The sequence below is a fragment of the Carex rostrata genome, chromosome 34 (assembly GCF_964058835.1).
Source record: "Carex rostrata chromosome 34, lpCarRost1.2, whole genome shotgun sequence".
Lineage (NCBI taxonomy): Eukaryota > Viridiplantae > Streptophyta > Magnoliopsida > Poales > Cyperaceae > Carex > Carex rostrata.
The window spans coordinates 2,062,266-2,086,189 of NC_135951.1; the positions used below are offsets into that span (position 1 = coordinate 2,062,266).

Consider the following 23,924-nt stretch of genomic DNA (forward strand, 5'->3'; position numbering starts at 1 on the left):
TAACTCAACACAACAAGGTTAATATTTAATATACAATATTATTCTCATCATCATCGCAGTATCTCCACAGACCTGAACAACAAATGCTAGAGACAGTTTTGCCCCCCCTTAAACCCCCCCACCACACACAAACCAAAACTCGAGAAGCCCACACATCTCCTAACCACTAGTCCTCAATCAGGTTGAATAAAGCATATATCCCATTCATGAAAAAAATATTTTCACCTACTACAAAGATGCATATTAAGGCCAACCAATTGTACCTAAGCTCCAGTCGCATATAGGCGTGTCCATTCCTTGGCTGTAACATTTAATAATAATGCAGAAGAAAAGATGAATATTTATAGAGCACTTTTATCATACATTTGTTTCTAATAGAGGTCATGCTTGACAAATAATAGCATCAGAGGCATCACAACTTCGGTATCCTTTTATTAGCGTAGGCAGCAGGTACTAATGAATGCTAATTCAAAACTAAATCCCAATCCAGGAAAGAAAAAAAACCATTGAAATAGAGGAGAGAACGGTGCAATTTCTTGATGCATGTCTCGTTATATGGCCTAGAAGACAATACCATATAAAGTCACTCTTATGACTTATCTTCAGTTCTTTTGTTATTTATATTATAATAGTATCGCTTTGAGATTGGGGAAACATGTCATTACCGATTTCTGATGAGGCCTTTTTTTCTTTTCTTTTCTAGCTATAAAAAGCATGAATAGATAGATGAACTACAGAACACCAATGCTAGACAGCTGTTTTTAAATCCATTGTTTAGGTACTGTACAAAAATAACTTGTAATGTTTAGTACATTGTAACATTTCATGCAAAACACTAGCTACCAATTCACCATTAATTTCAGGTTCTTACGACTTTTAACGAAAATAAGCCTCAAACTATGAATAGCCTTGTCACTAGTCAGCTATAAATCAGAAAGGTAAGAGATGGAGCCTGCTGAGAGCAGCCCAATATTAGCCCAGAGAAGCCTACATTAATAAGTCAATAGTGTTGTGTTTGTTACTTAGCTTGCCTTTTGTCCTTTTTCAAGAAAATCTTTTTAATTTGTAGTTCTTTCAAAGATGCCAAGTGCAAGAGATAGATTGCATAATGATTAGCTATTTCAAAGCATTGGGGATCGATAATTCATTTCTGATCTAATGCACTAACCTTAACGCCACATGCAGGTGATCCATTATCGGACTTTCAATTCAGACTTTCAAATCCAGACTGCCATTGATCATTCCCAATTTTTATTTACATTTTACATATATTTATGCAGTGTATCTTAGACATAATTACAAAAGATTAATAAAAAAATTCAATGTCACTAATTTTTACTTGCGTTATATACCATTTGCTCTTAATTCACTTAATATTAATTATGAACACATTATGCAAACTTAAATCACTAAATATTCATTATGAACACTTTATGTCCATGAATAATCTTATTTCTCATGTTCATTTTATTATTGAACATGTCAAGACCCAACAAAATCATCTAAATTATTGTAATTATATGATATGATTTATAAACGTAAAATACAAGTACTTCAGATTGAATTTAAAAATTTAATAATATTAATTGGGATTGCAATTTGAGTATTAAACAAATATTATGACATACTTATCAGATATTGGCACCGGATTATACATTTTGGGAAAACAAAACGAAGGTAACTTAAATATTGTTTATTTTTCTCAAAAAACTTAAATATTGTTTATTAATTGTTGGACGCAATTTTGTCCAGCCTGCATCCATATATTCACGTATGTCATCTACAACTATTAATAGTGCGTTAATTCAGAAACCAGAAACCACTTGGAGTTTAGAAATTAATGTTGTTTATACTATAGCTTAATTACGCCTGGGTCCGGATCCCCTAAAGTAACCCAACCTTTGGGTTTTGAATCGGCACCATCCAATTCGAATCCGTCACTCGAGATTGCTTCGCAATTCAAATTCATCTCTCGGAATGTGTGCACTCCACTTCAGATAGATTATCTCAGATTCGAATCGGACGGTCCTGATTTAAAATCCAAAGATTAAGTTACTTCACTGGATCTGAATTCCTTACCCCTCAGATCTGAGGACTTTACTGCTCTTTAATTACTCATAAATTTCGAAAAAAACATTAAGGATTATTAAAGCATTCCATGAAAGAGAGAATGTTTTTCATTAAACTGAGTTGTTACACTTGTTTTGTTTATATAGGGAAAGCCTAGTGTCTAATCTCTGTCTAATCTCCCATTACAAAAGTCTAACAATATTTCTAACAAATTGTTTACCAGCCTAACAATCTCTAATGTAATATATAACTGCCTAACTGTCTTGATTAGTTCTGACTGCATCTTCTCTGATAATCCCAGTCTTGTAATCCTTTGACCAGTCAACATATCAACGCATCCCAATTAATTATCTTAAAAGAAAGGTCCGAATCTGGCGAGCTGGACTCCATTTGGCCTTCCAATTAGCTACACAAACCGCATGAGTTAGTTCAAATAACAGCATTTTACACAACAAATTCACAAAACAAAATATGTAGCATGTTTAGGCTGGCTTAAACTATCATAAACTAAGGCACCTCTACATGTATTATAAATTTTGTGTTGCGTCCTGAGCACATTTTCAGGGATCTTTTGCATATTTCACCCCTTTCTTAGATCTCAACCGAATATAAATTTTAGTCATCGAATCTTCAAATCGAAATGACCAACTTAAGCCTTGTTATATTTAATCATCAAATCAAACATCACTTTGAGTACTGCAGCTTTGATTAACATTGAAAAATTTTAGTTACCACTCAAATTTCAGAATTTTAACCTTACCAAAAACTTCTCAAATGTTTCAATTTTACAATCCACAGTTCCACACAGCCTAGGACTAAGCAGAACCAGGGGGTTCCACCCATCCTGGGGCTCAAAACTTGAAGTTTCTAATTAATCCTCAGCAATTATATATTTGTTTTTCTATTATTTCAATTAGAAACGGTTGTTGTTAATTGCTCATCAGGATATTAAATTTAACAATAACTAAGATCTTAAAATTTCTTAATAGTTGATGATATTTTTCTATTTATTTCTGTCATTCTATACCATTGCTTGTTAATTAACTTAAATATAACAAATAAAAAATAAAAAAACATCCATGCTGAGTTAAATTATAAAATTTGAGGGTGGTAACCAAAAACTTTTCTTTTAAAAAACCTTCCAATTTTGTCTAACTTTCATTTCCAGTACTATTATTCAAGCTTTTAAAATTATATTTATAACCTTTTAAAATGTTACTCGCAAATTTTTAAACCTCTATCTGTAAGCATTTAATCCTAAATCAAGATAATTTTAAGTTTTAACTACTTTTGTTTTCAAGCCAAATACAAATATTTCCGACAAGAATTTTGTAAATCTAAAAATACAAATATTTTATTTTTTGGTTTGAAGACAAAAATAGTTAGGAGTTTCGGATTTCGGATTTAAATGCTAGCAGATAGAGGTTTAAAAGTTTACAAGTAGCATTTAAAAATGTTATACATAGAATTGTAAAAGTTTGAATATTAGTACTGAAAATGAAAGTGGGACATCAAATACTTAGAGGATGCGCTCGGAGATTTATTTGGGGAGCAATTATTAGGCTCCAAATATTAATTACGAACATATTATGCAAACATAAATCACTAAATTAATATTAATTATGAACACATTATATATGTCCATGAATAATCATGAATATTTCTCAAGTTCATTTTATATATTGAACATCTCAAGACACATCAAAATCATCAAAATTGTTGTAATTATATGATATTTATAAACAGAAGAGGCAAGCGCTTTAGATTGGATTTAATAATGTTATTTGGAATTTCAATTCGAGTGTTAACGGTGAAAAGAATATTATGAACTATTTAAGCGATAGTGGTTCCGGATTAATAAAAAAGAAATCCAAGGCAAATATTTTTTATTGATGGAGGCATTTTGTCCAGGCTCTTTATGAATTGACGCAAGTCATGTTTTTTTGAGGAAAATGGAGGTCTAGTCTCTATTTGATTAAAGAATGAAGAGTTACATGAGTCATGTTACAATCACATCTTGAAAGATAAAATTTAAATTTGTATATTGTCCTTGTTTAACGCAATGTATACTTCACACTTGTAAAAGAATGAGATTCTTCAATTACCATGTCTCGTCTACCTTTAATTTGTAATTTACTGAACCATTGCCGTGCCGTAGCATCGTACCAGTCGTGTCTCCAGTCTGTGCAATATTTATCCCATTTATATCCCTGAAAAAACAAAATATACTGCTAGTTAATTAATCATGATAACCTCAGATTCACTTAGTTTTAATAAAAATATGATCAACGAAGTCGTTTCTTCAGTGTATATGTCAGTTTTAATAAAAAAAATATGATCAAATATGACTCTAACAAGTAGCACGTGTGTGTGTGTTTGTGTCAGTTTGGCTACACCACTATTGCTGAATGGGTGTGTGTCAGTGTGAGCAGGGGCGGACCCAATATAGAACCAAGGGTCGGAGCAGCCGCCTCTCTTGGACTTCGAGTTTTAGTAGTGATTTATCAGTACCGATCGACTTTATCTCTCTGGAAATTTTTTTACCCCCTCTGGATGTTTAATTTAATTTGTAATTCGGGTTAAATTTGATGTTAAAATCAAAATAAATTTCTTGATTTATAATTGGTAATTAGAATTATAAGTTAAAACATCAGAAATTATAAGTCAGCGTATTGGAAAATATAAGTCAAACCATTGTTTTTTTTTATCGAGTACTCAATTAGTTAATGGGTTTACACCTGATAAGCTATTTAAATCTAATACGAAATTTTTTTGCCCCCCTGATGAAAATCCTAAATCCGCCCCTAAATGTGAGTAACTGTAATCACTAATAACAGACTCGAGCTGCTAGAGTAGCCCGGTGCGTTGGCTGAAGCAGCCCCAGATGGTGTGATATGTATTCCACCTCGCAGATCGTCTTCTCTCTGATGCACAATGCATCAGAGAATATATTGGCCATAGGTCGCGGGTCCAATCCCTGCATGACCGCTTGAAACAAGGAATTAATTAGTTATAATTAATGCAAGGACTATATATTACAAGGACTTAATTCATAGAGCCGGCCCAGCAATTAATAATCTGAGAGGAACAGATGGGCTCGGCCTTATGGGCCGTTGTAGCCCAGTAATAATTAATGGATCAACGCACGTTAATTACATTTCTTTTGTCACGGGTCAACCAACCACCCACTACACTAGTTACATCTCGGCTAAACAACGATAAGGGAGCGCTTGAAATAAAAATATAAAGCAACGATAAGGGTGCGCTTCCCACTATCTTTTTCCATGTTATCGCTGAGTAAATATAAAAATAATGCGAATATTATCGCTGAGTAAATATAAAAACAAATGCGATATTGTTCAGAATTTCAAGTTTATACGCATTGCACTGTAATTAAGTATGTCATAAAGTACAATGCGAATATTATTTCCTGGTAAAACAATACTTATAAGGAGAAAAAATAATTAAAACATCACAATATTGTTAAACAATATATAACAGTGTATATATCTCCGGCACTTCGGGGTGCAAATGGGTCGGATATCATTCGACCATATCCAAAAATTATATATGGATATCCAATATTCGAATATTCGTACGGATACAGATATGAATACGGATATAGTTTTGAATTTTAATTATCAGTATCCGAATAATAGATTTATACCATATAATTTATCATAAATTATAAAAATATTTATGTATATATCTACGGATATCCGATATCCAATCCGTATCTGTCTATCCGATATGGTTTTACCACTATCCGATCCGTTTGCACTCCTACAGGCACTGTCACATGGCCATGGAATCTACAAAGGTGGAAAATAAAGTAAAAGCTTTAACGAGGAAAATAAAGTAAAAGCGTCAAACTTAAGAGGTAAGGAAACGGTGACGTTATAAGAATTTTAAATATATAAAATACTGTATAAATAATAAACATATCAAATAAAAAAAATATGAACATATTTACTAAAGATAAAAGAAATATTAATATTAATAAAAATAAATTGTATGAATATATATAAATATAAATATTAACATTAATTATATAAACCTCAAGTAATCCAATAATTTTCCAGGATAGATCTCATATTGGGAAATTTTGCGAAATTATAAATTAGAAATTGCAATTGTCCTGTTGGAATATAATCAATAGTCCCTCAATTAACTGGCAATATCAACTTTACCTTCCACAATATTGACTGCAGGTCACATTTGATCATGTCGTGACTACACGTGATGTTATTGGTGACGTTTAATTTTTTTTTCCGGTGTTAAGTGAGTTCGTTAAAAAAAAAATAATGCTAAAAATAATAAACTATTGTAAAATAAATTACAAGAAATATGACGTCATGTGAACATATTAGTTAAAATGATGTGATGTGTCATTTTCGATCAACAGGAGACATGCACATCACATAAATGGACACATAACGTGGCGCACAAATAAGTCACGTAACAGACATGTGTGACACACGAATCGGTAATGACATGACTAATTTCCTTTAGTGAGGCCCATTTGTGAAAGTCATTGAACCCAATTCATAGTTGTGTATTTTTGTTCATTTTTCATTGTTTTATTGCAAGTGCAAACAATCAATTATTAAGAGAAAAAGAAAACACTTCTAGGAGGAACTTACCATTTTTGTCCAATAAACACATTAAGAAGAATCTTAGATTTATTTTCTTGCTTTATTATACAGTCCAGTTGTGTTACATATAATAAAAAAAAAAAAAATTGAAGAATATAAGCACCTGCATTCTATGAGCTTAATTATCTGACTGAAACATATATATACGATTTCCCAAAAACAAAACATCGAAATTCGAATCCTTTGGCTTTGCACGCAGGTCCGAGTGGGGCGCAGCTAATAGCTATGTCTAAAACTTTTGTTAAATCTATTTGTTTTGTAATTAACAAATTTTCGGGATGGTTTCTTAGAAACAGCAGACATGCATATTGACCCCACTCAACCGAAAGGCAAAAGTAATTAATCCACTATCATTAAAAAAATAAAAATGAAAAACATTGAGTATTGTTTTGTCAAGTATTATGCATGCCACTTCCAAGAACTCACCTTACTTTCCCCTCAGATCGTTCTGTCCTCTGCTTCGCTTTACTCATTTTTCATTCTAACAACTCAGATCTAAAGGTATTTTCCTTCTTTCCACAGTGATCGACAGAGCGAAATGACAGGGAATTTGATAACCACTCTGCTCTCTCTAGCCACCAATTTGCTCCCCTCAATTATAGCCTCTGCACAAGCTCATTCTTCATCTTCATCAAATTCAAATAATTCAGAAAATGAGCGTGCATTTGTTGCTGTGGAGGATTTTGAGAGGCTAATTCGAACTTTGGAGGAAATCAAGGCCACACTATCTGATGCTAAAGAAAGGGAGATCAGAGACCACTCTGTGTGGCTCGAGGAGCTAAAGAAGGTCACTGACAGTTCTCACAAGAGACAGCAGATAGAGGTTAGTACCTTGTGCATATATAAAAATTAAAAGGATCTTGTTGGAACTACAAGCTGCATGTAGAATAGGGCACACTGGATCCAGAGGAGCAAAATTAGGAATGGAAATTATTCTGATATTCCTGGAGCACCTCTGCTGCCATATTCGAAGCTTGTGTAATCTTCATTGATTTATTTATTTTCTTCCATACTTAGAAAAATGTATAATATTATTTCCATAGTTAGCTAGCAAGAATCAGGTGGCATGATTCTCTCTAATTACACCATGCTGTTGTAATCTCTATAAAAGAAAACATACAATTTCATGTATGCATAATATTGTACGATTATTATTCAATGAAATAAAAAATAGTGGAAGGGGTTGGGCGAAGTGTGGTATCAAATTATTTCTTTAAGTTATTTTAACATGGCATCGGAGCATAGTTGTCTGGTAGTATAACTAGATAAATTGTTGCCCTTCTTGTCTTTAACTTCAATTTTTTATGCTATATCGCTCTAAGGAGCTATCCATCCTCTCTGATCTTGCAATGGCTGAAGAAGTCCCTGAAACTGCCCTAACGCAGGAAATTCCTGATGCTGCCCTAACAAAAGCTCTTCTTGAAAAATTAACCCAACTGGTCCTTTTACAACAAACCGGTGTGCAACAACCACCTCTGCAGCATGCTCCAGCGACAGAAGGATTACTTCAATCAAGTCCTATCTCTGTTAAATTAGATGGAGCTAATTATGCCATTTGGTCTCAAGCAGCTGAGATGTACGTCAAGGGGCGTGACAAATTGAAGCACATCAAAGGTGATGAAAATCCACCAAGGCCGGGAGACCCGTTGTATCAAAAGTGGGATATCGATGACTCGGTGGTAAAAGGGTGGCTACTCAACTCACTGCATGAGAAGTTGTTTGTGAATTTTATTCGATATCCAACAGCAAGAGACGTATGGGACGCTATAGCAAGCACCTTCTACAATGGTAATGATACCGCTCAGGTATTTGATCTCAATAAAAGGGTGACTCGACTAAAACAGTCAGGTAGAGGAGTTGAGGAATATTACAATGAATTACAAACCTTGTGGCGTGAAATAGATTTCCGCCGCCCTAACCCAATGATCCATATAGAAGATATTGAAAAATTTAATGGATTCATTCAAGAGACCCGGGTGTATACATTCTTAGATGGGCTTGATGACCGACTAGATAACGTGAGGGCCGATGTGTTGCAAATGTCTCCGTTTCCTACAGTAGAACAAGCTTATGCTCGGGTACGAAGGGAAGCAACCCGACAAGGAATTATGATGAAAGGAGGTAAAGACATAACTCATGAGTCGGTGGCAATGGTGTCAAAAGGATACAAACAACCTATGATAAATCTATCTCTCAACAAAAATATTTCTTCTCTTGATAAATCAAAATTAAAGTGTACCTATTGTGGAGGGATAAAACATGTTAGGGAGAATTGTTTTAAATTAACCGGGAATTACCCTAACTGGTGGAAGGAGCCAAATAAAAAATTCTCATCAAAAGGTCGGGTCAATTCTTTTAATTCTAAAAAAGCCCATGCTGATCCAAACTTGGTGAGTTCGGCTTCTATCCAGTATCCAAATTCCAGAACCTCTCAACCCATGCAGAGCACTATGCAGCACGGGTCTAGTTCTGATCCAGAAGTGGGTCGGGTAGGAACCAATAGTGCATCGGCCCAGTGTGTGGCTGCAATAGGAAGTGGCTCTGGAAGTCTTCATTTGACCTCTGATATTGAAAATATGGGTAAGAAACCAGGTAACTTTTCTAACTCAATAGAAAATTTAAATATACAAAGATGGGTAGTAGACTCAGGGGCAATGGATCACATGACATATTCTAGTGTGGATCTTGTAAACCTTAAACAGCCTCAGAAAAAGGGTATATTAAATGCAAATGGAATAGCATACCCGGTAGAAGGGGCTGGTGATGTATCTCTCTCATATTCCTTAACTCTTAAGAATACTCTTTTGGTATCATCATTAGCCACAAAACTGATATCAGCAGGGCAACTAACTGAATAACTAAATTGTGTTGTGCAGGATATCCTCACGAAGGAGATGATTGGCCGTGGTACTAAGCGGGATGGATTGTATTACTTGGATGATCCAATGCTTGGAAAGACATGTTTGGCTTAGGATGATATGACGAAGTTAAGAAACAGGATTTGGTTATGGCACAAGAGGTTATGACACCCCTCGTTTGGGTATATGAGAATGCTTTCCCCTCATTTATTTTTGGGTTTGAATAATGAAGAATTTAATTGTGAGACTTGTGTTAAGGCAAAAAGCCATTGTACAATTTATCCGAATAGTTTAAGTAAAAGCTCCTCTCCTTTTGATTTAATTCATACCGATTTGTAAGGTCCTTCTCCAATTGTCTCTAAATCTGGATGTAGATGGTTCATTCTTTTTACAGATGACTTTAGTTGTATGACATGGATATATTTACTTAAAATAAAAAATGAAGTCCCGGTAGTTTTTCAAAATTATTATAAAATGGTAAAACCCAATTTGAAAGGGAAATAAAGGTTGTAAGAAGTGACAATGAAACCGAATATGTAAACAATACATTACAAGAATTCTTTAAAGAGAAAGGAATTTTACATGAAATCTCGTGTGTCGGGACACCTCAACAGAATGTAGTAGCTGAATGAAAAAATAGATACATTCTTGAAACAACACAATCTATTTTATTTGAAAATCATGTACCCCCGGTTTTCTGGGATAATGCAATTTCCTTTTCGGTCTACATAATAAATCGAACTCCAACAAAAATAAACTATTTCAAAACCCTGTTACAAGTTCTTTCCTTCAAAATTACTATTCCATCAATTCTAACCTTACCACCAAAAATCTTTGGGTGCATAGCCTATGTTCATGTTCAAAAGAAATTTCGATCAAAATTGGAACCATGTGCCGAAAAATGTGTATTTCTGGATTTTGGAGCACATAAAAAAGGATACAAATGTTACAATCCAACCACACGAAAATTTTATACAACCATGGATGTTACCTTTTTAGAACATGAGGCATTTTTTAAAAACAAAGTTTCGGCTCAGGGGGAGAATACATGTGAACCGAACTTGAACTTGAGGTGTAAACAAAATTTTAATTTGCTTAGCCACCAAATTGAAAAAGATTCATTACATAATCAGCTGCTGCCTAAATTTCCACCGAATTCACTACCTAATATATATGTCACTGCCTCCATATCAAACTTATTTACAAAAGTCAAACTTACATAATATGCCGCAGCAAGAATCAGACTTATTATTTCCAGAATCGAATATTCCAAGGCAAGAATCAAACTTATTTCCAGAACAGAATAACCCAGAACCGGATATGGATCTGCAGAATATTATTTCCGAAAATGAAGTCCAGAATTTTATTTCCGAAATTGAGACAAGCAACAGTGATCGGAATGTTGAAGTCAGAAGAACTAAAGAACCAAGTTCATCCCAGCTGGACCAACCACTACAGCGGAACCAGGCTTCTGCGACTGGAAAGCCGGTCGCAGATAGTAATTACGCCGGTCGCTAAAAGTGATTCTGATCGCAGAAAGTAAAATACGGTCGCTGATACCCCGGTCGCTGAAAGCCTCATCGCAAATACTCTTCTGATGACGTCACCGGTCGCTGAATGACATCATCCGGTCGCTAATACAGTTTCTGCGACCAATATTTTTTGGTCGCTGTTGTTTTTTGCTAACGTCATGTAAAGTTATCAGCAACGAAAAATAACGGTTTATACATTCCGAAATTGAGACAAGCAACATTTATACTCATCTGGCTCTTAAATTTATTCTCCACTTCTCCGTTGATCCCCTTTTTTCAGACTCTTTATCTTTATACAAAAAAAAAGGAAATATGAAAGTACTATATTTATATTTTTTAAATTGCAAAACATAACCAAACATTATCATTAATTATGTCTTCGATTGGAATTCTCACTATGTCGACGTGTTGATTATGAACAGTTGTTGGCTTTGGATTTCCAAATTGATTCTTATCAGGTAACTAGACTTTTCTATAATATATATTTTTAATTTGTATGATTTATTTGGATATTGGTATTGGGTATTTGAATATGATGACATATTTACCATGATAGCATGTCTAATGTTATATTTGATTTTTGATGAGATTGTGTTATGAGAATGTAAGAATCGCCTATGACAGTGATTCCACATGTGTGAATATTGTACTATGTTGTCAGTGACAAAACCCTTTAAATTAGCTGCTATGTGATTGAGGCAACTGAGTGCAGCCCAATAGGTGGCCATCAGGGCCCACATAACATTTACAAATCTTTCATATTAGCCCAGTGAAGCCCATATTAATTTATCTTCTGAGAGCCCAGTGTGATGACCTAAGTTAATAGTCCAACTATAAAATAGGCAATCCATCAATCTTTTCTTTTGATGAAAAATCTGATATACCTACTTTATGTAGCAGAAATTAAATTACAGTTCTACAAATATTCCTTTATGTTATTCAATACTAATATTTCTGACAATTTGGAAATTAAATAATTATTTAAGCATTTTCCTTTCTTTTTACAATTGAATTAGATAAAATAGTTCAGTATAATCAATTAGTAGATAGGGTAGGGTCCAGCTTGGGCACAATCCATCAGTGGATCAGACCCAACCTAAATGGGCAAATTATTTCAATCCCGGCCTGACTTGATGTGCCTGGTGGAAACAAACGGTTCGGCTCTAATGGTTCCAGGCTGCTTGCTGAAAATGAGAACATGACCTGACCTATCAAAAAAGCTCTTTAACTCTAAAAGCACTGGGAATTTTCTCCCTGGAAGCATTAAAGAGGATTGGATTTTTTCTATTTCAGTGAAACCTTCTCGATTGGACAAGAGTCGCAGAAGTATTTACATAATCGCCCATAAAGAGGAATTGATTGTTTCCTTTGACGCGACTTTTCAAAATAATAAATAATACATTATTTATATGGGTGCCAATCAATTCAACGCACCACCAGCCAATACATTTACTAATTTTAATTGGTGTACCAACTTCAACGCTTTTATTTAAATCCCATTTGGCAATTACATTATGCTTATCTAGTAAGACATATGCAGCCAGCTATACAAGGATTGGAAATCATATTGCCAAGTATCAAGTATAATAAGAGAGAGATATATGCACCAAACATTATATACCAACTTATACTCACCACCACTGCACGGACTCTACACGCTGGATGCCTAAAAAGGATTGGAAGAGAGGATTTCTGGAAATTGTTTTCAAACAGCAACAACAACTAAGTTTGCATAATTTCTACACAGTCTGTTTCAAGTCAGAAAAAAAAAAAAGAGGAGGATTGTAATAAAGGTGCAGCGAGCCAACGTTAAAAAACAAAAAAATCTTTTTCATGGAAATGCACTAGTTTCCACACATGTCCACAAAATAACTTCCTATCTTCGCTGGTTTGCCATTCTTTTGTAGCATGGAAGAGAATAATTTATATTTACATTCATGATAATTACTAATTAATAAATTAAATTTGTCTAAAACAAAATGGAAGTAAAAATATATTTTCCATTATTTAAATATGAAAATATACATGACGGAATTAATTAAGCCACAATATTTTAAAGAATAATAATTATTATAATAATAATAGTAATATTATTAATAATAATATATTTTTAATTGTTCTTTTAAATAATATATTGTTGTTTTTACTGTTATTATTTGCATTTCAGTTAGACAAGCAAACAAATTCATTTTTATCCGTTCAAATTTGCTCCGAATCAGTTTCCGATCTGAATACGGATAAGTGGAGCTTATATTTAACTATTTCGGATCGGGATATTTATTAAATAACAATATAAGATTAGAATTTGAATCCGGATAATTATGTTGATAATGACATCCATTATTACCCAGAACAGGATTCCCAATACGCTACCTTCATAATTCATTCCCCTCTCATCTGTGTCGTTACAATATCCTTGTGGAACTAACGCTAACAACATATCCGGACTTTACATGCCTTCGTCTATTAGCCACTCTATATCCGTTTAAGATAGATTTGGTTTTAAATTTTTACATCCATTTACTATCTGTATTCGTATCTGCTCATGAAAAGGTGGATACGTATTTTAGTATTAATATCATCCGCTCTGAATTCGCTCTGTTAATACTCCTAATTTAATTCAGTGTTTTATTATTTCAACTAACTGTTCGCCAAATAATGTTTTCATTCTTCTATATAATAAAGTTTACACTATTATAACTACTATCAGAAAAATATATTTTTTTTTCCTTTTACTATTCCAATATTATGCACTTATATATCAAGTACTATTGGAGACGTGCATGCATGTTTCAAATTGATTCGAAGGCATACATAAAATATTGCCTAGCAATAGACGTTGACTTTAGCTTACCTCTCAGATCTGAAGACGCAGTGTTGTTCTTTCCTCCCTCTCATTTCTCATTTTCACAATTCAAATCTAAAAAACAGAGCAAAAGCAGAGTCACACACTTGTTTCCGCGCAAAATGGCAAGGAATTTGATAACCTCTCTGCTCTCTCTAGCCACCAATTTGCTCCCCTCAATTACAGCCTCTGCACAGGCTCCATCCTCTTCATCAAATCCTAATAATAACTCAGAAAAGGGACGTGCTCTTGTTGTTGAGGAGGAGCTGGAGAGACTAATACGAACTCTGAAGTGGATCAAGGCCACTATGTACGATGCTGAAGAGAGGGAGATCATAGACCGCTCTGTCAAGTTCTGGCTAAAGGAGCTCAAGAAGGTTGCTTATGATGCTGAGGATGTGCTCAGCGAGTACCGATATGAAGTCACACGTGTCCAGGTAGAGGCAAGAAAGGCTTCTCAGGCTTCTGGTTCTCAGAAAAGAAAGGAGATGGAGGTTAGTGTCTTGTGTATATAGAAATCAAAAGGATCTAGTTTTTTTTTTCCCTTTTATCGTTGTAAGGTAGAATCTTGGATTTCAATTTAGAAAAGAAAAGAGCAATGAAAAAAATTAACTTTTGCAATATATTTAAATATAATTTAATTATTATAAGTCATCTACTTCGTGAAATCAATTCGCATCATTTATATTTTCAAAATATACATGAACTTGTGTACAAGCAAAACTAAGGTGTGATTGCTCACCAAGAGGGGTTGGATTGACTTCGAACGATGAATCCAAACCGTTGAAATCTATCTACTTCATGAGTGATGCATGTACTGTTGGATTTATTGCCAACCTCATTGGATTTAATGCCAACATTGAGCATATATGTAATCTAATTATGGATTGTGTACTGTCATATATGATTGTCAATTAAAATGATCAAATAAGTTAATAGACAATTAATATATTCATTAGGATATGGTCCACAAATGTGTAAAACAATTTAGGCGGAGATCAAATCATTGATGGACTGATTTAGAAATTTGCAATTCAGAAAAGTACATTTTCAGAGGTCAGAAATCTGCCTTTATGGAGGGTTGTGTTGTCTGCACGATATCAATGCAGTCACACAGCTTTTGATGCCCCAGCACGGTTTTTGATGCACATCACATTATATCTTTTTCAATTTGGCAGATAACCATAAAGGTTATTATATATAAGAATTGGTCCCCAAGGCACAAGGTAACCAAGAAAAACACAGAAACTGAACATATGTTTTTCTCTTAAGAAAAATACAGTTCTGTGTGCCTTTTCTTCTTCTTCCACCATCAAAGAATAGAAAAGAGAAATCCATTAGGAAATAAGGAGAGGATTTATCAAGGGCCACACCTTGCTGTCTTGGAAGACTTATTCCTCGACCCGACAACAAAAGGCGAGAAGGACTTCTTGCCATTGAAGACTTGTCTCGTGCTCACGGAGACGGCTTGCTCTATGGCTTTGGTTATTCCATGACAAATGACATGGAATCAGGTGTTATGTTCCGCACTTATGATTTATATTTTGGGTCTCTTTGGCATAGGACGGTCCTTAGGTTAAGGTGGGGAACTGTTTCTCCTTTCCCGGGGTGTAAGTGTTTGACCCCTAGATGAGATGTAATTGTTTGATCTCTAGATAAGGCGTAATTGTTTGGCCTTTTATGATTCCCCAACAAGTGGCATGAGAGCCTTCCTATACCGAAGGATTAAGTCTTTTAGGATTTAGAGAGAATAAGAAATTATTTATGATTTTTTCGTCGTTTTTTGTTGAAGTTTTCTTGATTCTTTTAGATCTGAAACTTTTGGTTTGGAGAGCACAAAACATGTAAAAAATTTGCTGCCAAAATTGTCTGTTTTTCAGTTATTAAGTTGGTTAAAATTTGCTAGAACATTTCCATTTAAAATTTCAAAATTTTAATCAAATCGGTCCTGGCAGATTTTGTACAACCCTCCGTGTGGACTCGCAGAGGCTACGCAAAATTCCGCATAGCCTTTATTAGCAAATTTGAATACGCAGTTATGGATTTTATTTTAGTTTTTGGTGAAATTTATTTTTGATAAATTTCCTAAAACAAAATATACAGATTTGGAATTAAATTTCCAAATTTCAAAGGTTCCTTAAGGTGCTTCCAAAATTATGAAATCTCTCTAGATCATGAGTCAATTTCAGCATAATAAATGCAGTTTTACAGCTACTCAGAAAACAGATTTGGCCACACGGATTTTGATGTAACAGCATGATTTTTGATGCAAATGCACAAAATACCTTTTTCAAATTGGCATATCGCACTAAAATTCGTGGGGGCCATAGATCTCTCTGGAAAATTACATAATATTTTCTGAGATTAAAATTGCAATTATTATGATGCAATTAAATTTATTTATTTAATTGCACTTATGTTTTATGGCTAAGGTATAAATTATAATTCTTATGAAGGCATTAAGGTTGTATGTATCTTGAATTGAATTAATTGAGTCCTAATTGTACACAAAGGTACCTCTTTTGACAAGATTAATTTAAATTAATTTTACAAAAGAAAGTTAAGGTGCAATTAATGGATGTAATCATCATCGGCTCAAAGGAAGGTAATGGTTACATAAATTACTTGTGCAAGTGAGTGATAATAAAGTATAGTGATGACCAAAAATTTTACACATATTTGTGCATGTTGTTCAGTATGTTCTAGGCTATCAGTACTTTATTATTGCGCCAAAGTATCATAAGAAATTGACCCGTTACCCAAAGGTAGCCGCTTAATGGAAACCGATACTTTGGTTTTAAGATGGTTTTTTAAGTCTCATAAAATGTGATGATTTATTAAGATACGATACTATGAATGTAACAATGTCGAGGAAAGTTCTGTCTAGGCAAGTCAGAATTCGAAGTGTATCCTTAGGGATCCCTGACTTACCTGGGAACTTACCTGGTTGTGAAATTCGTGTGTATAGTAACAAAAGGGAAAATCATCTCATATATTTTGAGCAAGTTGGGCCTTTATTTGAATGTAATTTATAAATTCATATTTTTTATTCGTGTTGTTCTTTGTGATTTCTAGTTCGCGATTTTTCAGTTAGCATTCTTAAAGGCCTAAATAACATTTTTTTTTTATATTGAATGGAACCAACTTCAAATTTTTACATGAGAACATAGTAATAGTTCTCGGTATCATGGATCTGGACCTTGCGTTTAGAGAAACTTGTCCCACTAGTACTTCTGATCAAAAGAAGAAAAAGAAAAAGTGAAATAGGTCTAATCGCATGTGTCTTATGATAATGAAGAGGTTCATGAAGAGGCATTAATGAACGCTCAAGGGGTTATAAATTTTATAATCCTACAGAACATAATGTATTTGAGACAGGAAATGCAAAATTTTTGGAGGATGTTTAGTTTGTGGGGGGTGAGAAAAGAATTAATTTCGAATAGGAATATAATATTCCATTAGGTGTTGCGAGATTCGAAGAGGAATATGCAAATATTCCGTTAGGTGTTGCGAGTTTTGTGGATATAGATCCGAGTTTTACTCAAAACACCTGTACGGACGAAATCATTATTGAAACTCAAACTCAACAAAATGAAACAACACAAAAATAAAAATCCAGAGACGGGTGTAGGCCACTCAAGGCTGCATGAACTTTTGGAAGATGTTGTTGTAGGCCAAATTGTTTCAGACAATGCTGAAAATCCTTAAGAAAATTCAGAAGTGTCAATAAAGAAATATAATCATTCACTGACAATGACATTAGGAAATTACCCCATTACCTAAAGATGCGAAACTCATTAGTAATGAGAAGTAATATAAAACTCGTCTTGTCGTCAAAGATTTAAGAGATTTTCTATTTAATTTCATTTAATGAATGCAAGCATTAACCAGCCCAAAGGAAGGTTAATGATTGTGGAAATTATGTGTATATAGTGTATAGTGATGATTATTATGTTTACATATAATCAATATTGTCGGCCCAAAGGAAGGCATATTGATTGATATGTTATTTGAATCATCAATACTCTATTTTTTGAAAGTCTCTTTAAATATCATGATTCATGTCATTCAGCTGTATTAGTGATATGATTATTGAGGGTTTAGTTGCGAATAAATGCGACGACTGTCGCTTTAGTTCTTTGCTGATATAGTTGATGGACCGAATTGGTTTGAGAATATATAAGGAAGATAGTAAAGAAATGTGCACACATAAGGAACACAATACATAATTAAAAAGTCATAACATATTGCTCAAGTGGGAGATTGTTGGATTTATTGCCAACCTCATTGGATTTAATGCCAACATTGAGCTTATATGTAATCTAATTATAGATTGTTTACTGTCATATATAATTGTCAATTAAAGTGATCAAATAAGTTAATAGACAATTAATATATTTATTAGGATGTGGTCCATAAATGTGTAGAACAATTTAGACAAAGATCAAATCATTGATGGACTGATGTAGAAATTTGCAATTCAGAAAAGTACATTTTCAGATGTCAGAAATATGTCTTTATGGAGGGTTGTGCTGTCTTCACGGATATTGATGCAGTCACACAGCTTTTGATGCGCCAGCACGGTTTTTGATGCACATCACATTATACCTTTTTCAATTTGGCAAATAATCATAAAGGTTATTATATATAAGGATTGGTCCCCAAGGCACAAGGTAACCAAGAAAAGCACAGAAACTGAACATATGTTTTTTCCTTAAGAAAAATACAGTTTTGTGTGCATTCTCTTCTTCTTCCACCATCAAAAAATAGAGAAGAGAAATCTATTAGGAAATATGGAGAGGATTTCTCAAGGGCCACACCTTGCTGTCTTGGAAGACTTATTTCTCGGTCCGACGACAAAAGGCGAGAAGGACTTCTTGCCATTAAAGACTTGTCTCGTGCTCACGGAGACGGCTTGCTCTACTATGGCTTTGGTTATTTCATGACAAACGACATGGAATCAGGTATTATGTTCCGTACTTATGATTTATATTTTGGGTCTCTTTGTCATAAGACGGTCCTTCGGTTAAGGTGAGAAGCTGTTTCTCCTTCCCCGGGGTGTAAGTATTTGACCCCTAGATGAGATGTAATTGTTTGATCTCTAGATAAGGCGTAATTGTTTGGCCTTTTATGATTCTCCAACATGTACATGCAATTTTTTTTAAAGTTTCGAATTCATCCAGTACATGGTCAAGCGGTCAAAAAATTAATGAAAAATTAATTCATAAAACAATTTAAAAAATAGCTTATAAAATGTTCATTTTTTTTTTACCAATATAGGCATTGGCTCTTCTTCTTATGGGGAGAACTCTACGAAACTATGTACTAAATGAATTCGAAACTTAAAAATTTTTGCATGTACATGCATCACTCACGAAGAAGACAGATTTCAAAGGTTTGAATTCGTCGTTCAATGTCAATCCGATAGCCTTTTGGTGGTGTGCATGCTCACCAACCTCTGTTGGTGAACACATCACGCCCTAGTTTTGCTCTAATTAAATTATTAAATCGTTATTAAGTGAGACCTAACTTATGGAGGGTAGAATTTTAAATATTTTATTTAAGACAATATTAAAACATCTAATCTCAACCAAGAAATTTTTCTGGATTCGAACTAGATATATAATATTAAAAGAAAAAATCTACACATTAATGAAGAGAGATAATTTGTTATTTGAGAAACAAAAGTATTTATTAGTGTTGTGTTAATAGTCAAAATTGTTTTGTGATTATCAGCTCCCATTATTTTGTAGAATTGTAGTATACAAAAATAACACTGAAATTGTTATATGCATGCTAATTTATGATTTTACATTGATAAAAACATTTCGGTTAAATTATATACATGACATATATCATACTATTGAACTTACCAATGCTTCTTCTTTTTTAAAACAAAAAAATGAACTTGTGTAACTTACTCCCGTACATATATATTCTCGATTATTGGTTAAAAGTCGGAGGTCAATTTGCCAACAGATGGTACATGCTGTGGTTCACATTGTAGGCGTCTTGATTCCTTAATTATCATTTGCAGCTAACATATTTATGAAATTTAGCGTTGTAATTCATTTCTTTTTTAACAGTACATTGTACCAATTCCTGATGGCATTGTTGATCGGCTTAATAAAATAAGAAGTCGATTTGATGAAATAGCAAATGATCGTGAGGCGTCCAAAGAAAAAAATGTTACAACCCCCAACGGGTCACATGGTGGATGAAGCAAGCATTTTTGGTAGAGATGCCGACGTTTCAAAGGTCATCGATTTCTTACTAACTGAAAAGGAAAAGTCATTCTCAGTCATTTCAATTGTTGGCAAAGGTGGTATCGGAAAAACAACCATTGCCCAACTTGTCTACAAAGATCGAAGAGTTTCCCGGTGCTTTAATTTATATGGTTGGGTATGTGTCTCTGAAGAATTTGACGTCAAGAGACTCATCAAAGCAACCATTCAATCAGTGTCCAAAAAGAAAAAGAAGAACAAATCTAATGAGTTGAGCCCATTACAAAAAAAGCTTGCCAAAACTGTAAAGGGGAAAACAATATTACTTGTTTTAGATGATGTGTGGAACGAGAATCAAAGTGTTTGGGAGTTGTTTCAAGTTTCTTTTAAAGGAGCAAAGATGGTCAGAATTATCATGACAACAAGAAATAAAAAGGTAGCAAAGGTCATGCAAACAACTGCCTGTTTTATCCCAACTAACTTGTCTGAATATTCATGCTGGCAGTTATTTCAGCATTATGCATTTAGTGGTACAAGTTACACCATGCCAATATACTTGGTAGATATGGGAAGGGAGATTACAAGAAAGTGTGGTGGGTTGCCATTGGCTGTAAAGTCAATTGCAAGTCTCCTTAGGCATGAAGCTGATGAAGAGGTTTGGAGAGAGATTCTGGAAAATGATCTTTGGGAAATCAAAGAATCAAAAGAAGTGATTTTCCCAGCACTCCAGATTAGCTATGCTCATCTACCTGCCCATCTTAAGCCATGTTTTTTATTTTGCTCAATGTACCCAAAAGATTACATGTTCAAACAAATGGATTTGATAAAGTTGTGGATCGCTCATGGGTACGTCGAGTCCCGGAGCAGTAGAAATATCATAGAAATTGGTGTTGAATATTATAATGAGTTAAAAGAGAGGTCCTTTCTTGAGTATGAAAATACATTTTTCAAAAAAGAATATTGTAAGTTGCATGATATAATCCATGATCTTGCTAGACTTAATTCTGAGAATGAACACTACTCGGTGGAGAACAATCAACCACTTGATATTCCAGAGAGGATTGCTTTGCAAGAAGCACACCATTTATATGTAAGAGGATTCATGAGATATGTAAATCAAATTCCCCAACAAAATATGAAGGGTTTAAGAACTATTTTTATGGATATGCCCGAATGCAACTCAGATGTTGACTGCGTAATTTGTACAAACTGTCAAGATTATGTTTCTCAAGGTTGTGATTCTCAAGATTGTTTGGGAGACGTAACCTTATGTAACCCCATTAAATTTGAAGTGCTCAGGGTATTGATATTGCAATGGGATTGTTTGGGAAAGTTTCCTCACTCCATTTCCGGGTTGAAACATCTTACCTATCTAAGAATTAGAAGTTTACGTCTTAAAATGTTACCATTATCCATTGACCTCCTTTACAACCTACTGTCTTTAGAAATTGATTGCTTTTCCCTTGAATATCTACCTGAAAATATTGGTCATCTGGCTAACTTACAGTTTCTAACTATTAGTAGTGATGTTTATCTTAAAAAGCTACCTCAATCATTTGGTTCACTTACTAAATTACTGGAATTAATTATAGACACTGCTAATGATTTGGAGTATGTCCCTCATGGTCTTGTTAATTTTCCATCAATAAAAACATTTTCAGCAATGTTGAATGTTAGAACTATAGGTTGGTTAAAGGATATGAAGGACCTTGAAGGAAAAATCACTTTTTACGATTTAAAGAACTTTCGAAATTTAGAAGATGCCAAGCGTGCTAACCTGAGAAATAAGCACAAACTTGAGATTTTAGAGCTACTATGGGAATATGAATTTATGGGTTTATGTGATACGCAAACAGAGCTGGCATTATTCGTTAAAATCCCGAGTGATGTGGGTAGAGGGGCAAAAGCTTCATGCAATATGAGAGAAGCCGAGTCAAGCCAATCAACCTTCACTCTATGCGAAGTCTGTGGAATTCCTGGAGAATCCTCGGGGATGGTGACATGTCCAAAATGCAAGAACACGTGTCACCCTCCTTGTACTAAATTCGAAGAAACCCCACACAAAGATGGGGCATGTTTAAAATGGTGTTGCCTACGCTGCGCCAAAGGTAAACAAATGGCGATACCCGAGATAAGAGAAATGCATAAAAGGGTAGAAAAGGAGAAAACACCCCTGCCAAGACGGGAAGTCTCCTTCCCTCCTGAAAAAGAAAGGTTGCTTGCAGATCTTCTAAACGAGTACTTAGAGGATGAGATAGTTGGGACAGATGATATACATTTTTCCTTATTAGAATGCCTCCAGCCACATCCTAACCTCAAGGAACTTCGAGTAGAAGGTTACCCTTCTGCCATAGTACCAGGATGGATGAGGGATCCATCTGTCTTGCAGTCAATTCAACAAATCTCGTTAGAAAATTGTTGCTATATTCAATCCCTTCCATTCGGCTATCTTCACACTTTCAAGAAGCTCACCGTTCATAATTGTTCTAGTATCCGAGTCATCCAGCTGGAGCAGCTGCCCTCCCAGCTTAAAATTTTGTATATCTCATGGTGTTACCACCTGGAGTTGATTACCGGACTAGAGCATCTGAATATGTTGGAAACACTGGATATTCGTACCTGTGGAACCCTGAAATCACTAACAATGGATGGACTGCAGTTGGTGGAATCTACTGAGCTATTTGGTGAGTTCTCTCATGAATTAACACATATTAATCGGCAGAGCATTTCATCGCTTACAAAGTTGGTAATTGAAAACTGTGGTTCGCTTCATTCTCTGCCGGATGGGTTGATTCCACCTGGGCCTTGTTACGTGGATGTTCATGGGTGCGGCTGCCCTGACTTTGAAAAATCAATTCAGGTTCATAATTTTAATATTATTATAATTATTATTTTTTGAATATTTAGATTTTGACCACTGAACTTTTTCACTTTTATGTAACCATTTGCCTTGGTAAGATTTGTTCACTAATCAAGCTGCTCCTGCTCCTGTTTCTATTATTCACAGGAAACTTCGAGCTCGCACCATACATCGATGTCCAATATCGAGGATGATGTCGAAGATGAGGGGGAGGATGACGATAGTGACGACGATAAATCAAATTAGGTTCATAATTTTATTGCTATTATAATTATAATTATTTGAATATTTAGATTTTGACCACCGAACATTTTCACTTCTATGTAACCATTAGCCTTGGTAAGATTTGTTGACTAATCAAGCTGCTCCTGTTTCGATAAATAAATATTTCATTTTTATATTACTTTTCTGTTGCTGCTACATAAGCTCTGCTCCATTTTTTTTTACCACAGGAGTTCCCTCCAAGACCGTCGATAGAATTTAATTTACTATCTTCCTTTCGCCCACAGGAATCCCCTCCAAGACATTCGAGAGAAATGAATTTACCATCCAATTTATTAAATGAGAAGAACTTTCTTTGCTTGTGAGGACTCATTTTCATTGTTTTTGTATTTTTTTTTTATACTCTTTTTTTTTTTTCTTCAAATATTCTTCTCTTGAGGTATGTTTGATTGGGTTAAGAATAGGTTATTCGGAATAGCCTATTTGGTGTTTGGGTGGATTAGAATAGCCAGATGGGGAATCCAAACTTTTTGTCATATTAGCATAGGCTATTCCTAAGAATTTTGAGATTTGGCTATTCTAATAAGACAAACGATAGCTATTTTTGATTTGGATATTCTAGTTGTTCTTATTTTGCAACCAAGCATACAGTTGAGAA

The 23,924-nt window shown here is 34.3% G+C and overlaps 3 protein-coding genes across 10 annotated transcripts in view; 2 read left to right on the top strand and 1 right to left on the bottom strand.

Annotated features, from left to right (window-relative positions):
- The window catches only part of LOC144549012 (ubiquitin-conjugating enzyme E2 36-like), a 43,721-nt gene continuing 19,797 nt past the window's right edge, over nt 1–23,924 (bottom strand). Inside the window, exon 8 of one of the 2 annotated variants that reach the window (XM_078297761.1) lies at nt 1–301. In XM_078297761.1, coding sequence (XP_078153887.1) covers nt 264–301 — 38 coding nt within the window. In that variant the 3' untranslated portion in view covers nt 1–263. The remainder of the gene's footprint in view (nt 302–23,924) is intronic. The other variant, XM_078297762.1, reaches the window with a different exon arrangement.
- On the top strand, nt 7,073–9,909 carry LOC144549002 (uncharacterized). Of its 7 annotated transcripts, none has more exons than XM_078297740.1 (4): nt 7,091–7,443; nt 7,534–7,548; nt 8,051–9,317; nt 9,602–9,909. In XM_078297740.1, exons 1-4 carry the CDS (start codon nt 7,264–7,266, stop codon nt 9,637–9,639), a joined length of 1,500 nt encoding a protein of 499 aa, XP_078153866.1. In that variant the 5' UTR covers nt 7,091–7,263; the 3' UTR covers nt 9,640–9,909. The 7 variants fall into 7 exon arrangements, with proteins under 7 accessions (XP_078153863.1, XP_078153862.1, XP_078153861.1 ...); XM_078297739.1 differs by having other exon boundaries at nt 7,092–7,443; nt 8,048–9,317; XM_078297741.1 differs by having other exon boundaries at nt 7,093–7,443; nt 8,111–9,317.
- Nucleotides 14,046–23,290, top strand: LOC144548805 (uncharacterized). The gene is made up of 4 exons (XM_078297526.1): nt 14,046–14,454; nt 20,047–20,148; nt 20,246–23,044; nt 23,192–23,290. Exons 1-4 carry the CDS (start codon nt 14,083–14,085, stop codon nt 23,288–23,290), a joined length of 3,372 nt encoding a protein of 1,123 aa, XP_078153652.1. The 5' UTR covers nt 14,046–14,082.

Excerpts from the sequence above, each read along its gene's own strand:
- LOC144548805 (XM_078297526.1), top strand. The coding sequence starts at position 14,083 with ATGGCAAGGAATTTGATAACCTCTCTGCTCTCTCTAGCCACCAATTTG. Across the intron at positions 20,149-20,245 it reads AGGCGTCCAAAGAAAAAAAT|GAAAAGTCATTCTCAGTCAT; the intron begins GTTACAACCCCC and ends CTAACTGAAAAG. Across the intron at positions 23,045-23,191 it reads ACTTTGAAAAATCAATTCAG|GAAACTTCGAGCTCGCACCA; the intron begins GTTCATAATTTT and ends TATTATTCACAG.
- LOC144549002 (XM_078297735.1), top strand. The coding sequence starts at position 7,264 with ATGACAGGGAATTTGATAACCACTCTGCTCTCTCTAGCCACCAATTTG. Across the intron at positions 7,549-8,047 it reads ACAAGAGACAGCAGATAGAG|GAGCTATCCATCCTCTCTGA; the intron begins GTTAGTACCTTG and ends TATCGCTCTAAG. Across the intron at positions 9,318-9,601 it reads AAATATGGGTAAGAAACCAG|GATATCCTCACGAAGGAGAT; the intron begins GTAACTTTTCTA and ends TGTGTTGTGCAG.